Raw genomic sequence first — 24,739 nt, 5'->3', positions numbered from 1 at the left:
TATGTGAACTGACGGGGATGTTAACTTTCTTTCTTTTAATATACACACTTGCTGCTTTTTTCATATTATTTTGATAGTACATTTTGTGTCAGAAACCGGGTACACGTGTACACATACCTTCAGCCACCTTTTTTGGTACTGAAGGGTTATCTTTTTTACTCATGAAGTTGGTGGCTACAAGAGTCTACACACACCCTTCGGGAAGGGGTGACAGGACATTTCATGTGGGAAACGAGGTACACATACTTCAGCCACCTTTTTTGGTACTGAAGGGTTATTTTTTATTACTCGTGAAGCCAGTGGCTACACGAGTGTGCACTCTCTCCTCAGGATGGGGGGACAGGGCACACTGAAATATGGATTTTGCGAATAATGACCAAGATTTAAGTTATGCAAATAAGATGATATGAGTTGAGTTGGTGTTTTAAGTCCACTTTATGCACAGTAAGGCTAATCGGGACTGGACCTACAGTTTAAAGTGGAATCCGAACCACTTGTGCCTCCACCGGGTATCGAACCCGGGACCCCTTGATTACAAGGCAACGACACTACCACTGCGCCAAAGGGGAGGCCCATAAGAAAATACCTGTCTATTGCCAATAGTTATATCCACAGAACTTCAGATACTGCAGTTTTTGAACCTAGGGACAAGGTTTTGAAATGTATGGGTGTGTATGTTGAAGTCGCGAGCTGTGAATCATCTAAAAGCACACATACACCTTTACATTCTGGGGGCTCGTCGGGATATGTTTGAGAAACAGAGAAAGAGCTGTTGCTCGTGCTGGAAGAGGTTTTAGAGAGAGTGCACAAGGCTAACTTAACACTTTCACCATCAAAGTCGCAACTTGTTCACTTCACAAGTGGATTACTTGGGCTTTAGAATTTCTCACAAGCAAGTGGAATGCCACCCATCCAAGATTGAGTATTTTGACCAGATAAGTGTTCCGAAGAATGTGAAGCACCTACAGAGCATCTTAGGATTCTTTGGATTTCTGAAAGGTCACATTAGCCACATGTCAGAGTTGACGAGTCCCCCCACTGACATGTTACGCAAGGGAGTTCGTTTTCGGTGGACGGATGTTCACGAAGAATGCCTGACCAAACTGAAAGAAGCTGTAAAGAGTAACGTTTCTCTCTACATTTTCATACTGATTGAGCCGTTCATCATCTACAGTGACGCGAGCAATAACTGCGCTGGAAGTAAAAAGTTCTCACAGGCTCAGAAGAACTACAGCACAACGCATAAAGAATTCCTCGCTTTGCTCCTTGCAGTCGAGACTTTCGACCAGTACATCTGCCATGCTCCGGTAATGGAAGTTTACACGAACCACAGTGCGCTGACCATGATCTTTAATACTGAAAACAAGAGTGCAAAGATGTCAAGGTGGACTGCTCATCTCTCGCGCTATCCTCTGCTCATCAAGTACATGCAAGGAGAGCTAAATATGGTAGACTTTCTATCGAGAAATGAAGTATGCAACACTCATCCGTCCGAGTATGATGGGTTGCCTGCAGCGCAGGAAACATTCCCCCTGGAAGATGAAAATAATGAAGGTTACGTAAAATTCGAGATGGAAGACGGAGTTGTGATCGATTCATCAGATATTGCACAGAAATCAGTTGCTGACCTCAGTGCTTTGTGTACTATACAAAGTGCGAAGCAAATAAAGAAGAAACTACGAGAAAATTTGCTTCGGTGGATCAAACTACCCAAGGTTCGTCTCTCTAAAAGTGAAAAGATGCAGGGCTTTTCATTTTTGCCTTCCTCCGTGGCCGAGGGGAATGAAGAACACGAACCGCTCGGTCCGAGCAGGCTTCTGGACACCACTTCAATCATTTCCGAACAAATTAAAAATAAATTTCTTGCAGACATGCTGTGTATTTAAAGAGGACACGACTAAGAAGCAAGGCTTCATGGCAAGTCATAAGAAAACAGAAGTTGGCAAGAACTATACTGTGACATTCTGGGACCAGCCGTTCATTCGAAAAAGGGAAATTTCCAATATGTTCTAGTATGCGTCGATAGTTTTAGCAGATTTTCTATCTTGTGCCCTCTTCGCATTGTGACTGCGAAATCTGTGCTAGAATAATTACTGGATATATTTTTGATCCATGGATTCTACCCGAGAATCTCCACTGATAATAATCAAAGTATTTTCAGTTCCAGAATGTGGAAACAGATGATAAAGATGTTTGATTCCAAGCAGATCAGAATTTCTCCATATCGCCCGCAGGGCAATCTCGCAGAATGCTATGAAAAGGCAACTAAACGTGCTCTCTCCACACTAATTTCATCGCACGAGTGGGCCTCATCGCTGCCGTACGTGCAGTTTGCATTGAATTCACAAGTTTGCAACACTACCACATTCAGTCCAGGATATTTACATGTTGGACGTTCTGTGAGGGGTCCTTTCGAGAAGGCCAGTGACGTTTTGCCTCAAGAACCCAAAATTAGGCAGGAGGAAATGAAATTCAGGATAGAAGAGGCCAAGAAGATAGCTTGCAGAAATCAAGAGTGCATGCATAATGCTCAGAAGAAAGTATATGATAAGAAACACCACAAGTGCACGTTTAAGGTGGGGGAAAAAGCTTGGCTTAAGGAACATCCTCTCTCTGATAAATCCCACGGAGAAACCAGTAAACTCTCTGGACCACACACAATTGTGGAGCAAACTTCGGCAAATACTTTCAAACTGAAACACAGCGAGGACGGAAGAATATTGAGAGCCAACAGCGATCAGTTAAAGCCTTATTCTTCACCGCCCCACTTCACAAAGACAGTAGCCGGACAAAATTCAGCAAATGGAGTGCACGTATCTTCTCCAGAAGACGAGAATGAAGCTGTACCCTAGATGCGTTACAAGCTGAGAAACAGATTCTGATCTAATTTCGAAAAGGGGATTTATCTATCTTTTCTTTATTTTCTCTCATTCATTTCTTTTCTCTCTCTGATACCTCACACAAAACTAGTGCAAAAGTTTCGTTCCGCAGTCACCACAAAGGAAATGTGCGACAAAAGTTGAAAGACAGTTTCACAGTTGGAACCATCCTGTAGACCAAGTGTTACAGTTTACCAATATCTACCATATAGATGTTGCGAAATCTTTCTTTCTTCACTTGTTGAAAACAAAAATATAAATGGAGACGATGGAAATTATGATTATACAGGGTGTCATTTTAATGGCGCCCACGGACCACGGAAACGTATAGAGGACATCAAAACAAACAACTTTTTTCAGTAACATTTTTCTTGGAGCGTCGTTTTGGCGCTACAGTCGTTCAAAAAAGCCCGTTTTGCTGCCTGAATGCTGGCAACCACACACAACATTTGATTGCATTTGTGACGTCATATCCCGTCGTGAAGCGATGCGTTACAGGGTTGCCAGGAACACACATATTGTGTAAAAAAATGACATAGCTAAAATCAGCCACATTATGTACCGTAAAACAAAACGAGAAAACACGTTCTGTAACCTAACAGGAAGTAAACAAACGGTACAAAAAATGGTAGAAAGAAAATAGAATTCAAGTGGAAGTGGTCATATCGAATTTTGTATCAGCTTGCATGTCAAATATTTGCAAATCTAGTTACCAAGTTGGCATCTACAATTTAGTCTATCCACTTCGTCCTTCTGATACTAGTTGTCTGTGACACATTGAACAGATGACAAAATAGAAATGAAAGAACTCAAAATCCCAAAGGTAAGCAACAGATAATATAATGTATATTCAGAGCATTATGAGCCAAGTGGCAAAAATGATTGAAAATACAGGGATATAAGTAGTAGTAAAAAAAACCTCTCCGACGACTGTGTTTATCTACGCACCGGATACACATATAATAGTTTGCAACTCTGAACAGGGCAGTATATTTGCTACTGATTCATCATTAGATTGTTACTGTGGTTGTACAGTGGGATCCATGAGTATTACCGTGCAAATTGTCCATGACTATTTTCATTAATTCTTCTCTTACAGCCTGTGTGTTTTTAAGCCATGATTATTTTATGTATGTTGGTGCAGAAGTTGTTAAGCTTGTTTTGAGTTTTGTTTTAATTCTTGGCACTCTTATTGGGTCAAATAAAGTGCACGAACATGGTGGACAATTTGCACGATAATACTCATGGATCCCACTGTACGTGTTTTAGCCGTAATGTAACAACGTGAACCTCAGATACTTCCGTTATCAGATCAAAAGTACCACAAGGCATCTGGACACAAACCTGTAGATATCAACCTTGCACCGAGATTTGCAAATATAATTGACATGTAGCTGGGCATAAACAGCCACATGTAAGTTGTAAGTACAATAAAAGTTATTGTTGTTGATATTTGACATGTAGGCTGAGACAAAATCTGATATTGACTCTTCATTTTCAATACGTTTTTACCATTTCTCATATCGTTGGTTCACTTCCGTCTTCCCCTGAGATGACTGCTGATCTTCTGGCTGGTAGGCTATGATGTTCGGTTTACTGGATGCGTTTCTCGCTTCGTTTTACAGCTAATAATGTGGTTGGTAGTTTGTCATTTTTCACAAAATTTGTGTGTTCCTTGCAACCCTACCGTGCGATGTTTCGGTGCAGGAAATGACGTCACAGATACGATCAAATGTTGTGTTGGGTTGTCAGCATCCAGGTGGCAAAACGTTCTTTTTCGAACGGCTGTAGCGTCGAATTGACGCACCAACGTGAAAAATGTTACTGAGAAAAGTTGTTTGTTTTGATGTCCTCTACATGAATCTGTGGTCCGTGGGCGCCATTAAAATGACACCCTGTATAATTGAAAAAAATATATAATAATGCTACATATTCATTTTTTTGTATGATAAGTTTTAATAATAATTTGTTAAAAAAACAACAAAACACAAACAGCATGATAAAAAACACTTTAGGAGTTTTTCCGATTCATCTAGGAATCATCAGGGCTGGTCGAGAGGTGATGGAAGGGACGCGGTTGAAATAGACACCAGCGGAACTTCACCCACGTCCCTTCCGTCGCCTCTCGACCAGCCTGATGATTCAGAGATGAATTGGAAGAACAAAAGTGTTTTTATTGTTATTAACAAATATGTTGCTGGCACCTGACAAGAAGCTTTCTACTGTCATAATAATTTATTGAATAGACCTCTGGCAACCAGGAACATCCAGGAAATACTTCTACGCTAGTACCACTGTGGAAACCACTTGGAGGCACGAGCATAGGTCAATCATTCAATGATTCAATTCAATGGTCTTTATTCTTGGGCGAGGTTCAGCAAATGCTGATCTACCACCTAACCCGACAAAGAAAAATGTAGCAAAGTACCTAGGTACATTATTATACATGAAGATTATAAGACACTACATAAGTAAAATAACATAAAAGAAACTATATAAAAAAAACTACTACTACACAAAGAAAATCACAAAAAGAAAACAGATGACAAAATATATACAGTGCATGTGTGCTAATAAATGAAAAGATAATAATATACATGAATTATTACTTAGTTTCGGTCCAGTTTTTTGAATAATTCACAGGAAACAGTTTTTAATCATATGTTGTCTTACTTTGCTTCTGATCATCAATCAGTGAATCATATACTGCCCTACGAAAGTGTTTGTAGTTCAGTAGTTTTATTTCGTTCGGGAGTGCATTCCAGATTTTAGGTGCCACGTAACTAAATGAAGATTGTGAAACAGAAGTTCTGCAACAAGGTATATGGAGATTAGCGATGCTTCTGGTGGAGTATGAGTGTATTTCACTCCTGGCTTTAAGCTTTACACTCAGATAGTCTGGGATGTTTTTATTTATAACATTGCAAGTAATGCAGGTCATGTGCAGTTCTCTCCGTCTTGCAATGTTGAGGATTTTGTGCTGATTAAGCACAGGGGAACGTGTTCGTGATTTTTAAATCTGTAGACATACCTCATGCATGCATTTTGGACATTCTGAATTTTGCCTGAGAGCCTTTTTGCGATTCTTCGCCCGTAAACAACATCGCAATAATCGAAAAGAGGATATATTAAAAATTGGACCAAATTTAATTTAATTTTGGGTGAAATAAAGTCAACGATTGTGTAAAGGCTCTTTAGCACTGAATATCCTTTACTGCACTGTTTCAGTACATGTTCAGACCAGTCTAATTTTTGATAAATGGTCAGCCCAAATTTCGTACTGTTTTTGAGAATGTTGCGTTCTTCGTTTCAATTAATATTTTGCATTCGCTGAGATTAATTTGTTTCAGGAGATTATTGTTTCCGATAATAGTAAATGTAGATTTATTTGAATTTAGAACTAAGCCATTTGATTCACACCAGTTACTTATATTTTTCAAGTCCTGATTTAATAGTGCAATCGCATTTTGTAAATGAAATATATCTGTCGATATATACAATTGCATGTCATTGGCATAACAGTGCACATTACAATATTTCACTGACGTAATCAAGTCAGCAGCTGCTAACGTGAATAACAAAGGACCCAGGATTGAACCCTGAGGGACGCCAGCATCCACTAGCAGAGGCGACGACAGTTTATCTGTTAATACACGCTGTTGCCTTCCACGGAGATACGTCTCGAACCATTTGAGTGTTATTGGAGAGAATTTGTAATATTGTAGCTTTGCAAGAAGTAGTTTATGTGGTAGCGTGTCAAAGCTTTGCTGACGTCAAGTAAAACTAACATTGTTACATGGGATTTGTCCATTGCATGGAAAATATCATCGGTCACTTTCAGGAGAACAGTTTGCGTGCTATAGTGAGGACGAAAACCGGATTGTTGCGGAGGAAGAATGTTATAGTTGCCAATGTACTTATGAACTTGATCGTTTACTATTTTCTCAATGATTTTTGAGAGTACCGGCAAAATACTAATGGGGCGAATGTCATTTACAGAGCTCGGGTTCTGTTTCTTAGGTATGGGAATGACCTTTGCCTCCTTCCAAGAATGCGGGACACAGCCTGTGAGGAGGACACAGCCTGTGAGGAGGGAATAATTAATGATATGCGTTAATGGCGGAAGGATTTGGGGAAGTGAGAGTTTTTATCATTTTTACAGATATGCCGTCAACTCCGGCCACGTTTGATCAGATTTTGTGCACGAATTTTCTGACAACAAATTCATAGACTTCATGAAAACTGAAATCAGCCGCACTCTCACTGAAACAGCCAGCGTAATAACGCTCACACTGCTGAGAAACTTTCTCTTGGTTTATTTTCTGTTCACAAAGTGATTATTTAGGACATTAGCATCATTTAATGTGGGAGGAAGTTCCCCAATTTTGTTTTTACCACTATAACCCCAATTCCGCATATGTTGCCATATGTGCTTTGAATCATTGGAAGAATTTATGATATGTTCGAAATACGCTTTTTTCTCTCGTCTTATGACCGATGTTGCGAAATTACATAATCTCTTGTATTCGTTCCAATATTGAGAATTATTTGTCCGCTTAAATTTCAGTAGCTCCTTATCTCTAATTTCATGATTAACTTAACATTTTCTGTTATCCAGGGTGCTTTTCTCTTAGTTGCACGAACGGTTTTCAATGGAGAATGTTTATCAAACACCGCATTCAATTTTTTGGAGAAGAAACACACTTTATCTTCAATGTTTGCAAATTCCATTAACGTATTCCAATTTATTTTGCTTAGGTCGTTTTCGAGGCTGTCTTTCACTATCGCATTATAGTTCCTCTAAGCCCTTAGGCTTTGTTTTGCTGAAACGCAGAGAGACATATGCCAAACAATGATCGGAGTTGCTGACTGGTACAGAGACGCCAGAATTTATGACATCAGATAAGTTATTTACGAAGATCGGATCAATTAAGGTTTGAGTGTTATGTGTGATACGAGTGGGTTCTGTTAAGATTTGGGAGAGCTGGAACTGTTCAGCTGATAAAGGTCACAAAGGTTATTTGGCTCAGAATGTCAAGGTCTTTGAGTTCAGTCCCTGTTCGAGCTTGTTTTTACACTTTCATTTTATTATTTACTATTCTATTGTAATTTTGAGGTTTCAACACATCTAACTCATAAAATAATTTATATCCATAGATTTGTGTAACTAGAATACATCACATATTTATTTATGTAGTTATTTTACAGGATATTTTAAAATTTAAGATTGCAAATGACAAAATGCTCATGTTCACCCTCCGTGTCTCGACCACATAAACTTGGAAATAACCATCTGTAATAAAGTAGGTATCAAAATATACAAAAAAACAGACCTAAAAATGTACATACAAAACAGTTAATGTGTATATTCATCTTCCATAAATGCTATCATTATCAATGTTCCAAGTTCACTTTTATGTACAGATATTCAGTCAATTAGTTAATGCTATGTATTTGCCACTCTTTCCATGTGTTTCACAGCATCTCTCAATTTTCCCACCAAATCTTGCAGTTCTTCCAATGAACACATGAACTGAACATGTTTCTCCTTGTTTTCTGACTCTTCGGTGTGCAAATCTACTAAATACTGGTAGGCTGTGATATGTTCCACACTGCTTCCCTGTTAGAAAAAAAAATATTCAGATGCCACTAAGACATTTGTAGAGGTTATTTTAGCATTGCAGTAAATGAGACTTACTTTTTTTGAAGTTGCTTAAAATTTAACTCTCGATTTCCTTTTTCAATTGACTGCAGAAAGCCAGTTTGATGAAGTGCATAGCATAAAGCACTGTGAAGCCACGGGTCCTAGTTATTGAACACTGACTATGGAAAGGATGTTTCACGGTTTTGTTCTTTCATCCAAACCATCATTCATATTTGCAAGAGTTTTTGCTTGTAATGATCCTAATGAAAGTCAATGGGATTGTTACAACCCAGAAGGACTGTACAAAGTGACGTAAAAGTACAAACCAAATGAATTGTGAATACAGGGACACATAATGCGACAACAACTGGTCAAGTCCAATGAAATTTATTTTCTTTCTTTTCGCGTAACTGAAAGAATCCTGTTTGTGGTAGGCCAAAAGATCATTCTCTCTTCAACATAATAATGGATTCTCAATCAGGGCGTAGTCTAAAAACATTGCTATTTTTTTTAAGAAACTTACTGAAAAATATTGAGATTTCTACAACTTACAACCTATCCTAAAAATACAACCTATCCTAAAAATTTTCTTGCACCATCTAGTCTTTGGATTTTTAAGATTATCTGGTTAGTCTGCCACAAATACATATAAATTTAGGAATTTTACATTGATACTGATAATGCCAATTCAATATGAAATGGCAACATTAAGAACATCATGGAATGTGGAACCTTACAAATTATTTTCTGAATTACCAACCTTAATGCAATACTCCTGCCTCCAGCTTGCATCTGTGATATGTGGTGGATGTGTGCCGACAGCACTAAGTGCTGTTTGCAACTTTAACTTATGTTGTTGGTAAAATTCAACAACTTTCTCGATTCTGCTAGGTTCCAAATGAAATTCTTCAAGCATCGATGCTATAACAGAAGGTTCTGTGTCATATCTGGAAGCTTCCACTAAGAAACTCACCAATGCAGCATATGCTTCTTTCATTACATCCTGCTTTGGTCCCATAAGTTGGGTAGTTCCTACAAAAAAGAAACAAAATAAAAATGTGTCAACAAGTACTTTAGTTCAAATTAAAATGTGAAATTATGCACTGTATTGATTTCAAATTTTGAGCTATTTTCACTGTGTTTTAAACTGCATGTGCACATGATCTTTGACCTGGCCTATTTTACATGGATGCATGCATGCATTCTTTAGTTGTTGGCGTTTATCAAAACTTATGTTGGTGTGCAATAATTTTCATGTGGGTGACAAATACTTTTTCTTTTCTGCACACCATGGAGGTGGAAAAATACCCTGCTTCTGCCAGGGCCAGACTGGAACTGCCAAGGGGGCACCGAAAAAAGATAGTCGATTATAATGGCCTGGCTGATTTGAGATACATATTCTTTATATAGAGTCTATTAAAAATAGGCATAAGAATTCAATAGATTGTTATTACCAACATAAACTAACTAACTCTCTAGCCTTCTTAAACCCGAAGGTTCATGGCTGCAGCAACACAGGCCTTCCATCTGTGTTGGAACCAACATAGGTAACAAAATAATAAGTTGATCGATGAGTTAGTGTTTAAGTCCACTTTATGCCCAGTAAGGCTAGGGACTGGGCGTACAGTTTATAGTGGGATCCGAACCAATATGTGCCTCCACCGTGTATCGAACCCAGGACCCCTAAATTACAAGGCGATGACGCTACCACTGCGACATCGGGGAGGCCAAAAGAAAAAGTGTCAGGTTGTTTCACTTTAGTATACCTTAAAATACAATTATTGTTAGGTATTGTGATATTGTTTCTAATTATAATTTAGTTTATATAATCCTAATCCATTTTATGTAATAAATTGTACCTCTGTTTTTAATTTAGATTTCTTGAAATCACTTTGCTATTGAAACAAACCAGAAGTGAAATAATATTTTTCAGTGAAAGAAGGCGTTTCATTTTAGAACTTTCACAACATAATTTGTTGATAATATTGTCATTATCAATAGCAATGAAAATGTCTCGTTTACACTGCATGAGGAAGAGTGCTTCAAGATTATCAGTGAATAGATTATCTTTAATTTGGAAAAAGCTCTTTCGCAGCTTACAAGTGTGAGTTAAATTCTAATTATATTGTTACAAACTTTTTACAGTTCAGTGTATTCAGCTGTTGTATATTTACTCGTACACATCTTTTCACCTTCTACCTGATCCATTTCTTCAAATTTCATTTCATGTTCACTAACTCGTCATAACTGTTAGACTGGTAATCTTCCACTGACTGCATATTTGAAGCCAGATAACGTTAAGTTTTTCTTTCAATCTTCTTTTGTCAGTGTTAGGGACCAGTTCACAATTTTTTTAAAAAAAGCCTGAGGCGCTATTTTCTTGGATAGAAGCATTCCAAATGAAGATATAACGTTTTGTGAACAGAAAATCGATATTCTATGCTTTGAACAATTACATCCATAATGCAGTTGAATATAGTTAAGCGAAATTTGCCATTGTCAATCAGTTCATCCAAAGTTTTCATGTCCTGCTAGTTTTCTTCTCTCTCCATTTAGGAATTTTCGCTTCAAACCCTGAAGTTCTGACACTTTTCATATGTTTTTAAACATATCACCTAGCTTGAACAAAATATAAGTTACTCGTTTATAGTTAATCTGAGAGAGAAGCTGTCTCTGCGTTCGTCGCGCACAGTCTCGAGTTCCGGGTGTGTGGTTTTAACACCATTATTTATCAGTGATTGTTTTGACAACCCCCCCCCGTGTCTAGCTGAGTTTCTAACCTTCCTCTTTTACACCACTATTTTGTTTTCAGCGATAGTAAGATATTCAGGCAGCTAGGGAAGGTTCAGTTCGTTGAAGCCGCTTGCTGTCCGAGTCCATGCGTGGCTATAGGTGTACCAAGTTTATACTTAAAATCCAGCCTGCCATTCTGTGCGTGACTCACGAACATTTCCTTTTAATAAGTTTATTGAATTTCAATTTTTGTAGTTTCATAGAATCTCAATTGTTGAAAGAAAAGATCTAATTGTAATAATTGAGGATTTGGCATTTTAGACCATAATTTGGCATATTTTAAAAACCCAATCTCCGAGACGTGCGTGACCATCAACGTAATTTTCCACACATGACCCATGAAGGGTTAAAAATCTGTAGACACATCATCGAGATAATAATTGTATCGAAAGATGTGTTTGGCGGACGTTGTCTGTCCATTGTCAGGTGTCTTCTGTCATGTGAAGCAGACACACTCACCTAACAAAATCATATCTCCCATTTGTTTTAATGTTGCGACTGACCAGGAAAGGATATTTTTACTGCATCCATTTTTTTGTTATTCATGTAGTAGGGCACTAATACTTTCATAAGAAAAGTACTACAAGACTGTAGGACCAACTGGAAACTACAGGACTCGAGTAAAATTTGTTAGCTCTTCTTTTTGCATTTTTAACATCACACTAAGATATTTTACAACAGTGTGAGATAATTATCTACAAAATGAAAGGATTTTGATTATTTTATATGAAAATATTTATTTCAAATTGTCAAACAGAATGGAACTGACAACTAGCATGATTCTGAACAGTGTACTCCCTCTATTTGCCTGACACAAGGCCAACAAGTGAAATAAACATAACATTGTACACAGCACCAACTGCGGTAAGTAGGTTCATGGCATGGCAAGTGTCTTATCTGATAGACTGGGATATTATTGTAATTAGCTTATAGGCGGCACTGTACAATCCCCGTGAGTTAAGTTTGTGTTCCTTTTTTGGAGCGAATTTACAATATAGAGAAAGTCTCCAATTTTGTTAATTTTCGGTATACTAACTAATTTTGACCTCCTAATCACGAATCTGTTGAAAAAAACCGGGGGTCACGTCTGAAAATTTGAAAAAAAGCCGATCGATTTTTTTTTTTATATATATATATAGGTGTATATGCGTAGTTTTACGAACACAAATGTAATCTCCTGTCATTGTGTCCAACCACGCCGTTGTTTTACAAGAAAATGATTTATGATGTTCAATTCTAGTACGATCCCTATTTTTTCGATGAATTTAGGGTTGAAATGAGTACTAATGGAACCTAACCTAACAGGCCTAACCCAACCTCGTGTGAATGGTTCGTGGGGCTACCCGTGGATGGTTTTTGGGGCTAACGTCAATGGTTTTTGGGGCTACCCGTGGATGGTTTGTGGGGCTACGCGTGGATGGTTTTTGGGGATACCCGTGGATGGTTTTTGGCGCTAACAAACAATTTTTCATCAAAATGTACAATTTCCAGACGTGACCCCCGGTTTTTTACAACAGATTCGTGATTAGGAGGCCAAAATTAGTTAGTATACCGAAAATTAACGAAATTGGAGACTTTCTCTATATTGTAAATTCTTACCCCTTTTTTTCCTGATTATCACTAATCCTTCGGAGTCATTGTTTTTCTTCGGTAGCAGTCAGGGTGCTCAGTCCTACTTTGTTGTTACAAGTCCAACAGGGAATGGAAAAGAAAAGGCTTATTGACCACTGCTATATCTGCAACCGATTGTGAGTAGGAAAAAAAAAGCCACCGAATGTGTGTTTTCGGAAGGCCGCTGAGATGAGAGGGCGCACAGGGATTTTGTCCGGTGGACCTGTCCAGCTCTGGTTTCTACTAATATGCCGCCCTAGCCTTCAATCTTAAGTATTTGCATTACTCGTTGGTTATCTATTCTAGTATGAAGGGGTATTACTTACCTAAATGTTGTTGTTAAGTTAGGTAGGTCAGGTTTAGGGCTGTTGGCATTAAAATTACTTCTGTAAATAATTACAAAACATGATTGTGCGATTTCTGATCTGCAGCACCTAGTGAAAGTAGTCGCTGTCTATAAATTATCTAAATATTCAGATAGGTGGGATTCAATGGGGGAAGGGGTCACTTTCAGAAAATGTAAATAGAGTGGTGAAATAGAAATGTCAACCATACATGGTTGGAAAATGTAAAAATATTAGTTGTACATATTTATTTTTTTTGAAAATATACATGTAGCATAGTTTAAAATTCAATTTATTTACAAACCTTGTTGTGCACCGTCGGCGAGGAAACTACCTATGGAGTCCAGCAATTTGTTGAAACTTTCGTCTGATACTTTGGAAGGACACCCTACAAGACTTAATCCTCCAATAATATCTGCTGAGATATTCATTTCAATATCGTGGGTTCTTATCATCAAGTATTTAATATTTAAAAGCTACACTGTAGCGTAGATGTTTACTGTAGAGTGGGTTGCATGAGTATTATCAAGCAAATTGTCCATTACCAATTTTATCATGTTTGTTTTACGCAATGAGAGCATTCATAATTAAAACAAAACGCCACACAAGTCTATAACAATGTCCGAATCAGCATATTTAACAACAAAATCTTCAAAAACACGCAGAATGGAAGAGAAGAAAATTGAAGCAAGTCATGGATAATTTGCTGTGTAATCCCACTACTGACGAGTGTGGGTCAACGTACAGCGCCTTGAATAACGTAGTGTGGAGAACGGCACAGTTCTGCGTGCTCTGGCTGGTTCCACTCGAAAATGATCCGCTAGAGGCGCTGGTGTTGAACCCGGTGCTTGGTATTCGTCTGCTTATAATGGAAGTAAATGGAGTTTTCGCTGCAACGTCTGATTCTTTTACATGAAGCATTTCTATGAATGTGATAATTGCTATGATATTTGGTACAGTGGTCGCGAAGATATTAACGAACATTCTAGACAGTCGACCACGTCCTGTTATCGTCATACTTTCGTTAATAATACGGGAGAAAAAATACGCGTGGAATGCTCTTGGCAACTAAATTTTTGTGTATGAATTAGGTTCATTATCTATGTTATTATCATCATCATTTCTTTAAAGATATGGACACTGAAGCATTTGTATTTTGGATATTTACTGTCTCTTTTCTTCCGCTTTAAACTAATCGCGGCGATGATGATAATGATGATTGCATGAAACGACAAGGGGAACCCCACAAAACTTTCTTAGTGTCATCGACATGAGTGTAAAAAAACTTTCAAACCAATGGGACAAGCGACACGGGATGTTCACACTGTCACACTAGTGACACACGCTTTCAGACTGTAAAATAGCATTCATTGCACATGAGGGTCCAAACAGCAAGCGACACGTTCATATGGCGTATTCGCGTGCTACTCGTTACTTCGGTCGGAAAGCTCCTTAAAGGAAGGGTGCTGAGACCGAAGCGACGCGATTCAGGGGGAGTTCCCAACTAAGTGACAAGCGACATGGTGCCTTTAGTCTATTGGCAAGCGTTCGCTGCTAATTGTGCGAACAACAGATAAGCGACACGAAAAACCGCACATTACAACAACAGATGTAGGCGACACGATAAGTCACACGTGTCGCTTTGTCGCTTGTGCGTTGCTCAAACTGGGCCATTTCCTCAATAGCTTGCAACCTGTTGCCGTGGTTTGTTGTTCGCGCATGCGCGATGCAATGAGTGTCTTGCTTTAGGGAGATTGCGCACCAAAGCGACAAGGAGCACGCGACACTTATCGCTTGAGGATTTCACCAACCGAACGCTGGCCTGTGCTTCCCATCATGCCGCTACGATGTGAAATGTTGCTCTTGATTGGCTCGTTTCCAAGCAACATGTGTCGCTTCGGTGTGAAAGTTGCCTTGGACCGAAGGACCCGTGTCGCTTTGGTGTGAAATCCGCGTATCGTTTGTCACGTGTCGCTTTGGTGTAAAATCTCCTTGAGGAAACGGTGCAGTCAGAGCTTGTGTCCCTACGGTTCGAAAGGCTGCATTGATTACGGACTGCTTGCTTCCAAGCGACACTTGTGGTTTGTCGCCTCGGTATGAATTATCTCTCAGGATACTATTTATATTCTAATAACATAGAAAAATAAAACTCTAGTACACAATCCAACACCTGACGTCCGGAATCACTTTGCGATGTTTCTTCTTGTGTTACGCATGCTATTTATTTATTAATTTTATTTTACTTTTCTTTCCAAATTAATGTCATTTCGTGACTGCAAATCACTCCACAAATATAACTGTTTCCATCAATTCACGTACCACCTTTCAAGACAAACAAATCTACATAATATATTCCAAAAACTAACAAAGCCGCATTACTTTCATAAGAAAATTAGCACCGACATTGATCGCACTGCCATCTCTGTTTCTCATCCGTCTGGGGAACCAGTTCCTTGGGTCGTTTTCCACACTACGTTATTCAAGGCGCTGTAGCCTTGTAGTCAACGTCAACACGCGACGGGTTTCTTTTATGGTAGTGTCTGCTGCCACGTTCTTTTTCTGCTGGAACCTCAAAAAACACTGCGTGGCAGCAGACTCGGTCTTTGTCTTATCGTGATTTCATCATGCTACAGTGAACAAAAAAAGTTTTGCATATTCAGGGTTCAGGGTTTGTGATCATTTTATTGTACTAGATACATGGAATCATATTCAAGAGTACAGGGAAGACATACAAACAGAAAGAAAACAGTGCAACCATGCAGAAGAAACAAAATCACACCAGAAGCACAAGATTTAAAGTGTGCAATGCGAAACACAAACCTAGAGTGCGCGTCAAATCTCCTGCATATGGCCTTGAACGGCTGAACGGCACAAGCGAATCACATACGTGCGTCGTTGTCTAGTTCCGTGACAAGGCTTTTCGTTCAACCACGCTGTCTCTTTTCTGTGTGAGATTTCGACATGGCACCGCTGCAGTGCGCTGTTATTGGCTATCGCCATATGCAGGAGATTTGATGTGCACTCTAACAACGTATTTATACCTTGCCTGACCAGTGTTTATACACACCCGGAGGAAATCTACAGCCTCCCCGGACAAAATTGTACCACAAAGTATGAAACTTTTCTGCTACCGTTGTTTCCCTCGCATCGGACCGCATTACTTTGTGTGGCGAATATTTTTGCCTTTATATTTCCCTCTGTAAATAACAATGCCTATACTTGTCCAATCTCAGAATAAAACCCCTATCACACGGAACTGGATTTCTAGTAGGAATGCTCTGAAAATCTCGAATTCTACACGTCATTTTCAACTTAAATGATGTTTTTACATTTCTGGAGTAAGAACAAACAGTTGAGGCCGTGTTCGAAAGGTGCAAGACCGTACTTGAAGCTAGCATCCTCCGAGTATGGTCTTGGAGTGCGGTCTTCAAGTCGTGACCTGGAAGTGTTGTCTTTCGAATTGCACTTCGACTCCAGCGCCAAATACGATCAGGAGATAAAACTGAGTACTCGTTGTTTTCCTCGCCATTTAAACACTTAGAAATCACAAAGCATTTTCAAATGTTCGTACACATGCATTTCCACACATTAGAAAAACTATGACCAACAACTTGCTGGCCAATAACGTATATCTACCTGTGCTGCTCGCTTTCTACCTCCGTGATTTTAAACTAATGAACAACGAGTGTGGAAACCACGTGACCTATATAGTCACAAACCATCTGTACTGCACGTACTGTGTACTTGCGTCCTTCTGTTCTTGGCGCTTTCGAACTGTACTAGGTGACGTCACTTCCGCCAAGACCATACTTCAAGTCTGCACTTTGTACTTTTCGGACAGAGCCTTAGGACTAAAAGTGGTAAACGTTGTAAGTGCCAAAAGCGAAAGTGTTGGGAAATCGCATCGTTCAGCACATGAGCCCGTACGAACGTTCACACTAGTGCCTTTTTACACGCCCTTTGAACTACTTAGAGGGCTACCAGCCACTTTTCACGCTTACCACATTATCAAGGATGGCACATTTCCCAGTTTAACGTGGAAAACGGTGTTTGAATTCTTGTGGCACTTACAGCGTTTACCAATTTTAGTCATCAATTTCCGATAAGTTCCAGACACTTGCAATGCCGTAAAAGTCGAAATTAACAACTTTTCTAAATGACCATTGGTATTTCCCGACTGCTCGGGATCCTGAAAAGTCGGGATCGGGACGTGAAATTTTTACCCCGATTCCGGTCCCGACTTTTCGGGATCCCGCACACTCCTAGTGTTTACAATTGAAAAAGCTAAAATATTATTCCGTACGTGTACAGTAAACGTTGTAAAGTATGTATTTTATCAGCGCCATTCTTCTCTACCTAAAACCATTTAATACGAAGCGGTATTCCTCTCGGTTGAATAGTTATCGTATTTTAAAAGTGTGAAATGATACGTTGTTTACATCTTACGCGGCCGCCATTATGGGAACGAAAGACTATCGACAAGTACTGTGTAACAAGTACCGTGTGAGGCGAAAACTAGCAAATGGGTAACCAGTCCAGCGTCAACTAGAGCAGCATTCCTACTGGATATCCAGTTCCGTGTGATTCAGGCTTAAAACTGGCAACCGCACTAGCCTTATCTCCTCTCTACCATCTCGAATGAAAGTCTCGTTATTACTTGCAATGTGATCAATGAAATCCTCAGTGCACTTTCTATCCTCAGCAACGCTTTGCAAAAGAAGCATTTGAGTCTGGCTAATCTCATCTCTCTAATTACTTGAACCGAACCAAATTGCATTTTCAGGATATTGCAAAACATCAACAGTGATCTACAAAAAAGTATTCGGACCGAACCGAAGTGAAGAATATCGGATCTCACCTGGTTGCTGATGAAGATGCTAGGAAAACTTTCTGTGGGATGAAGGAATACGCGGAAAGTGTAACTGAAGAAATGAAAAACAGGTTCAACGATCAATCTTATTTATATCATGAGATTCGCAAGTCAATTTGAAACCTTACGAACTTGCAAGACACCGAAGTCAAAAGGTTTTGTGCTAATTTTCCCATGCTTAAGGCGTTCTTGCTGTCCTCAAGTCCTACAAATTTTTTGTCAAGTCGATGCTTGATAATGGAAAATATACAGAAGCTGACAATTCATTGTTGAAAATCTTAGAAGCTGATGTGGAATATTGAGAGTTGAAAAAACTCTGTGAAATCCTAACTATTCCCATAACGACAGCCGGCGTAGAAAGGTTTTTTTTAGTGCTATGAATAGGATACTAACTAGGACAAGAAGTAGAATGCTAAATGGAAGTTTAATGCATTGCATGATAATAAGCATTGAGGGACCTAAGATTCCGACTGTTGATATTCTGGAGAAAGCAGTAGATTTATATGCCACAAAGCTCGCAGGATAAGATTGCTGTAAATTCTTCATGCCATATTAAGCTTTGCATGATGTGTTCTATTGAGTTTAATAATTGTGATATTTTTCCTGGTTCACCATTGTGAAATTTGTTCTGGATGATAAAATGTAAAAGTAGGTGATGTTTTGTAATTTACTATTTACTATTGTAATGCTAATTACACAAGATAATATTTGTAAATGTTAGACAACAGACAAATAAAAAGAAAGTCGCGATTAAAATTACCACCTGAGCGCTAGTGTCGCTTCCAATATGGTCGCTCTACGTAGGATAGATCTTTGTTTACATTCACCGGGGTCGACTCAGCCCAAGTTAGTACCTGGGGCAAACCTGCGGTAAAGGCGGTTGGTGAACCACATCACCGCATCACCTCCATAATATGGCCTAGGTCGAGGTCGAGAATGTGTGGAGCCCTACTTACACATACCCATATGGCTCCATACTTTACTTTATTTTGCGTCCATTATTTTTTTTGTATGATAATCCCAGATATTTTATGACTGTCCTTAAAGATGTTCCCCCACCTTGAAAAAGTCCCGAATCTTTCAACGAAACGCGCAGTTTCCCAACAGTGGGATGATCTTTCCTCCTATAATAAGAGTAAATATGGCGACGAATAGCATCTTGGTGAAAGGTATCTAAATTTGTCACGCGTTTACTGATATTCCTCTTCTTTCCTGGGGTTTCCAGTTTTGAAGCCTCGCATTTATTTATTTATACCACATTATTTTTTTCTTTTCCTATGGTAACAATATTGTTCTTAGACACGCCGAAAGCAGCAGCAGTCCTGTCCAGAACTTTATTTACAGAAATGATTGGATCCCCATTGTTTTTCTCTTGCTCAAATTATTTGCGCTCAGAACAAACCATCTCCCGCGTTTGTCCTTTTTCTTTTAGTGCATGGCCTCTTTGGTACATTGTCATCTCGAGTATTGCCTCCTGTACTTGACATTCTTCACACAAGCTCACGACACACTCAAGCAGAACACAGAAAATTATGTACAAAAAATAACACACTAAAACAGCACGCTATATACAACAAAGAATACTCTAAATACAATAAAAACTAAACAAACGGACCGGTTAAAATATTACAGCAACGCAACAAACAAACACGCCCTCTCCCAACAACATGAAATCTGATCGCAGGAAGAATCGCCCGATAAGCGGCAACGTTTTCTGTTGCTAGGTAACCAGGGCTTGGGTGAAGCACTGGAAAGATTTTGATTGGCTCGCATGCCAGCAACCCACCCTTCCGCAGTGACGTAGAACCGATTTCCCCACGTGCTTCACCAGCGTCAATACCAAACTAATTTTGCGGCAGGTATAGTACGTAATAGCAGAGTGTTGTCATTGCTGGTATGGAAGAAACGTTTAAATTACGCGTTATATTTAAATATTGAGAATGCGATGTGAATTCCAGGAAATATAACGAAGGTGAAGCTGTGCTGAGAGCGAAGCATTTCATTATGATAATAAAAATAACAAGGGAAACGCACACGAAACTAATGTATACGCACTGGTTTATGTAACTGCCTAACTGGGGCTCTCAGAAATGATTTGAAAATAAAGCAATTCACCTGTATTGCAAAGCTTGGGAGGAAATAAATGAAAACATGCTGTTGCAGTTTTTTTTCCCAAAGAGGCAGGCTGGTTTAATAACAATAATTTCATTGAGGCTATCTTCAGTCTTCACTGAAAATTGACATACTGAATGAAACAGCAACATTAGCATGTCAATTATGTTTTTCTGACTTACCTTTATGATTACGGACATTAATTAATTCTCAAACTATTTTCATCTTTGCACTTAATCGACTTGCACCTGTTTCAAATTACATACATAATTAATTGTTTTCGAAAAAAAAAATATATTCATAAAGAACAATTTAAAACTTACTTTCATGGCAATAAAATCATCTTTCCGAAACATTATTTCGGAAAATAGAGTGAACAGACTCGTACATTCTTCGTAATTTCCTTGCCGCATTTCAGTTATGCCAATCTTGTCAATCAGTTCTGCTTTCCCTGATTTATTTAAACATTTCATGTTGTTGATTGCACGGGGTGGAAAATTTCTGGAAGTGACCGCCAATTTTTAACTGCAGATTCTTGATTACACGGCCGAAATTAGTGAGTATGCGTAATTTCAAAGCAATCGAAGATACTTCCGGTATTGTAAATTTGTACCGGGGTTTTAACCGAAAAATGCCCCACAAACCATTCACGCATAGCCCCAGAAACCATTCACGGAAGGTTAGGTTAGATTCAGTTAGGTTAGGCAAACATAGTTAAAATTTGGGGTCGAATTTGGATTTTCCATCTTCTTGCAACACAGCGGCGTGGTTGGAAACACTGGGGGTTATGTCATCAAACGTACGCAACAGAAGCAACGGCAATTATGTGTCGGAGATATATTTCTCTTTAAAAATACATGAATTCCCGGTCCAGTAGATTCAACAATGAAAGAAAATACCTGCATGGACTTCGAAAATGCAACAGAAACTCATTTCCATAAGTAGTTTCTTCTGTAAAATTGAAGAAAAGCGTTTTCCCCATATCAAACAGTTACCATTAAATCTGTAACGTGGTTGTATATTTCAATGGTTGTTAAATGGTCGAGATGTAAGAGAAATTGGGTTGCGAGTTTCTTTGATTATACACAGGTATGCACAAACTTAATTTAAGCTTTATTAATTAATTCCGTAACCTGGTTTTATATTTGAAAGCTTGTTAAATGGCCGAATTGTAAGAGAAATTGGGTGGCGAGCCTCTTTGAACATGAATTAGAAATCGAGGCTGGTTACCCACCATACACCCTAAAAATGTCGACTTTTTTCTCTCAATCTACAGACTTGGATGTTTACGATGCCTTAAATATTATTCCAACATGCGGAAACCACAAATAACCAAAATATTTAGCCCCGACATTTGATGATTGCACATCCAATATCTCGCATCCCGGATCACTTTCATCATGTTTTTAAAAAGCAATTTTCGTCATACGTGCACAAAGCACGAGAAAGCGAAGACTGCCGTCAGCGCAAGATGTGAGAGTTCCACTGAGAGCAGAGTTGCTAACTGCCTTGCATTTATATATGTATATATTTTCAAAAAGCGACAGTTTGAGAAGGTGATAGTTTAAGGAAAAGAATGACAGAGGATTATTTTTGTCGGTGTTTAAACCCCTCGGCGAAAGAGGCATCCTCCTTCCCCTCCTCTTCCTCTCAGGAGCAGGCCCGTAGCTAGAGGGGGCACTACGTGGAAGTGAGGTTGACTATTGGGTGCACTACATGGAAGGAGCACCCCTTACACCGCATGAAATATTAATGATGACACTGTAATCCAAGAAGTCATTTATCAATCAATCAATCAATCCAATCCACACAATATTTTGCAAAATGGTTAACGTATCCAGTAGGCAAACGTTCTCTCCCCTTTGAAAGAAATAGAGTCCGTGATGGACTAAGGGACCCATGTTTTAATGTTTTAGCAAGTACAAAAAAAATGTATTAGCTACAAATTTTTACACAATTCTTCAAAGTGTAGGTAATATGTAACCATTATTATTTAATTAATTCTATTTTTCTTGCATAACACAACACAATGGTGTTGTTGGATTATCGTTCGATTCCTTTGTGCGTAAAAATCGTGCATACTGGAAACTAGAGGGAATCATTATGAAGCATGATTTATAAAGGACTCCCTTAATCAGTTCTGCAGAGAGGCCCAAAGTTGTTGGTGCATATTAATCATCTATTAACATTATCGACCTGCAAATATCAACTAGATACAGTCCCTATTAGCCTACCTAGGTATTTATGTTAAACTTCATATTCTTTGGCAATCTGGAAAGGTCATTATCGAAATATTGCTATTTGATGTTGCTTGAAGTGCATTTGTTCGTTGTAGTTTCAAGATATCATCCCTTTTCTGTTACTTATCTCTTTTGGGCAAGGTGGCAAGTGCCTCTGCGTACCCTGTTATATCTGCCAATGCGACACAATAAATTAAAAATTTGCCCCCTCTAGGATTGACTTCGCCCCCCCTACAAAGAATTCCTGGCTACGGGCCTGCTCAGGAGGGGGAAGAGGCAGATCGTGTTACCATGAGTAAGGTGATTGTCGACCTGTGTTGCTTAGGGTGTTTTATTCAAGGAAGCTGAGGTGAAAAGTGGAATGATTATTGGAGAAAACAAAGTGATTCATAGAGTAGAGAAATTATCTTAACGTGCATAAGTTTATGAAGAAAGAAGCTGACAGTAGTCTTGCCTTGAACATGAAACAAGTGCAAAAGCATGTTTCCGCAGCTACTGATATGTCAGTAAGTACTTTGAAACGAAAATGATTTTAGAATTCCTATATGCATCAAAAATTTCTCCAGAAGCTGTGTATTTATTTAAGTGTTGTTAACAGATTAACCTTTATACAACACTGTGTATAAAATAATTTTACAAAATAAGGTTAGAATACATAAAAGAGGGTTGCAATAATATAGTACATTCAATATATACATCAGAAATTTAAAAAAAAAGATATATAAAAGTTAAAACATAATTGTTCATAAAATAGCTTACATTTTTGTCAAATTTAATTTCCATAGATTGGGACATTCACCTGTACTAATGATACCAATTTGTCCATCCAAGTTTTGGATTTCAAGACTAGTTGCAATTACATTATGATGTCTTCTGGTATTATGATGAGGCACTTTCACGCATAATTTTTCTAGATTTTTCTTACTATAAATTACACCTGCTAAGATATTTTCTATAAACTGATGACAGAATATATTCCTTCTACATTCAAGGTTACATAATTTTAAGTTTTTTTACTTAAATTACTGTATTCATAATAGACATGATACATTTTAAAATTATTATACATAAATCTACAAAACACATGTTGAACATTTTCAATTACCGATGCGTCACTTGTGAAATTTAACGGATGCCATGTTTGACAAGCATATTCTAAGGACGGCCTAATCATGATGGAATACATGAAGATGAAAAGTTCCAAATTACTGCTTGCTTTCCACTTTCGTATCAGGTTTCCCATAACAGATCTTGCTTTTTTCACAAACATATGTAGGTGTGGCTTAAATGTAAGCTTCTATAACACCTAGGTTTTTGATATTGTCTACATTTTGTACTAGTACATTGTTAACCTTGTAGTTATAGACATATAATGTGTTTTCCTGGTATACCTTACTAGTTTAGTTTATTTACATTTAGTTGCAATTGATTGTTCTGCATCCATTTGTTTATGTAATTTAAATACATCTGTATCAAATAACAATCATTAATAGAATTTATTTCCTTGTACGGCATCGTCTGCATATAATAGGAGATTGCTACTTGTGACAGAATGTTCCATATCATTTATGAAGAGCAAGAACAATAGTGGTCCTAGGGATGATCCTTGCGGTACACCACTCTTCATGTTGGCTATTTCTAAATAACAATTGTTAATTTTAACTTTAAATGTTCTGTCCAAGAGGTAGTTTTTAAACAATTTGCAATAACTATCTGAAAACACAAGCTTATCAAGTTTATATAATAATATCTCATGATGTACAGAGTCAAAGGCCTTTCCTATATCCAAATACAAGACGTCAACCTGACTCCTGTTCAAAAATGACTGAGTTATGAAATCTGTGATCAGACTTAAATTGGTTGTTGTGGACCTGTTCTTTATAAAACCATGTTGATGTTAGTTTATTAGAAATTTGGTTTGAAAACTGATATACTTATGCATTATATTTTCAATTATTATCCCAAACGAGTCAATTATTTCAATGGGCCTGTAATTTTCAATACCTTTGAGACCTTGAACTTTGGGAACAGGTATAATTTTAGCACATTTCCATTTATTTGGAAAAATTCATTTTCTTAATGATAAGTTAATTATTTTAGCTAATACAGGTGCCAATGTTTCTCTATTGGCTTTAGTACATAATTGGGAAGAAATGATGGTATAAAAGAACTCCTAGGTTTAATTTTCTTAACCGCAGCTATTACATCACTTACATCTATTCTAGGTATGGATATATGTATGAGGG

The 24,739-nt window shown here is 38.2% G+C and overlaps 2 protein-coding genes across 2 annotated transcripts; one reads left to right on the top strand and one right to left on the bottom strand.

The window, feature by feature from the left end:
• The first annotated feature begins 2,189 nt into the window (after positions 1–2,189).
• On the top strand, positions 2,190–7,691 carry LOC145998334 (uncharacterized). Its single transcript, XM_083134738.1, has 2 exons — positions 2,190–2,678; positions 7,638–7,691. Exons 1-2 carry the CDS (start codon positions 2,190–2,192, stop codon positions 7,689–7,691), a joined length of 543 nt encoding a protein of 180 aa, XP_082990864.1.
• Positions 7,692–7,859: 168 nt separating this feature from the next.
• Positions 7,860–13,815, bottom strand: LOC145998481 (COMM domain-containing protein 3). Its single transcript, XM_083134896.1, has 3 exons — positions 13,576–13,815; positions 9,284–9,555; positions 7,860–8,499 (listed from the first exon to the last, which is right to left on the bottom strand). Exons 1-3 carry the CDS (start codon positions 13,724–13,726, stop codon positions 8,326–8,328), a joined length of 597 nt encoding a protein of 198 aa, XP_082991022.1. The 5' UTR covers positions 13,727–13,815; the 3' UTR covers positions 7,860–8,325.
• Between the last annotated feature and the right edge of the window lie 10,924 nt (positions 13,816–24,739).

Source organism: Lepisma saccharinum, chromosome 14 (assembly GCF_977018435.1).
Source record: "Lepisma saccharinum chromosome 14, izLepSacc3.1, whole genome shotgun sequence".
Classification (NCBI taxonomy): domain Eukaryota; kingdom Metazoa; phylum Arthropoda; class Insecta; order Zygentoma; family Lepismatidae; genus Lepisma; species Lepisma saccharinum.
Note: the sequence above shows the minus strand (reverse complement) of the source record. Positions and strands in the feature narration are given on the sequence as shown.

What these genes read in the sequence shown, in the direction of transcription:
- LOC145998334 (XM_083134738.1), top strand. Translation starts at nt 2,190, where the DNA reads ATGTTTGATTCCAAGCAGATCAGAATTTCTCCATATCGCCCGCAGGGC. An exon ending in CAATTGTGGAGCAAACTTCG is followed by an intron (nt 2,679 to 7,637) that starts GCAAATACTTTC and finishes TATTTTGCTTAG; the next exon opens with GTCGTTTTCGAGGCTGTCTT.
- LOC145998481 (XM_083134896.1), bottom strand. Translation starts at nt 13,726, where the DNA reads ATGATAAGAACCCACGATATTGAAATGAATATCTCAGCAGATATTATT. An exon ending in CGCCGACGGTGCACAACAAG is followed by an intron (nt 9,556 to 13,575) that starts GTTTGTAAATAA and finishes TCTTTTTTGTAG; the next exon opens with GAACTACCCAACTTATGGGA. An exon ending in GGCAGGAGTATTGCATTAAG is followed by an intron (nt 8,500 to 9,283) that starts GTTGGTAATTCA and finishes TTTTTCTAACAG; the next exon opens with GGAAGCAGTGTGGAACATAT.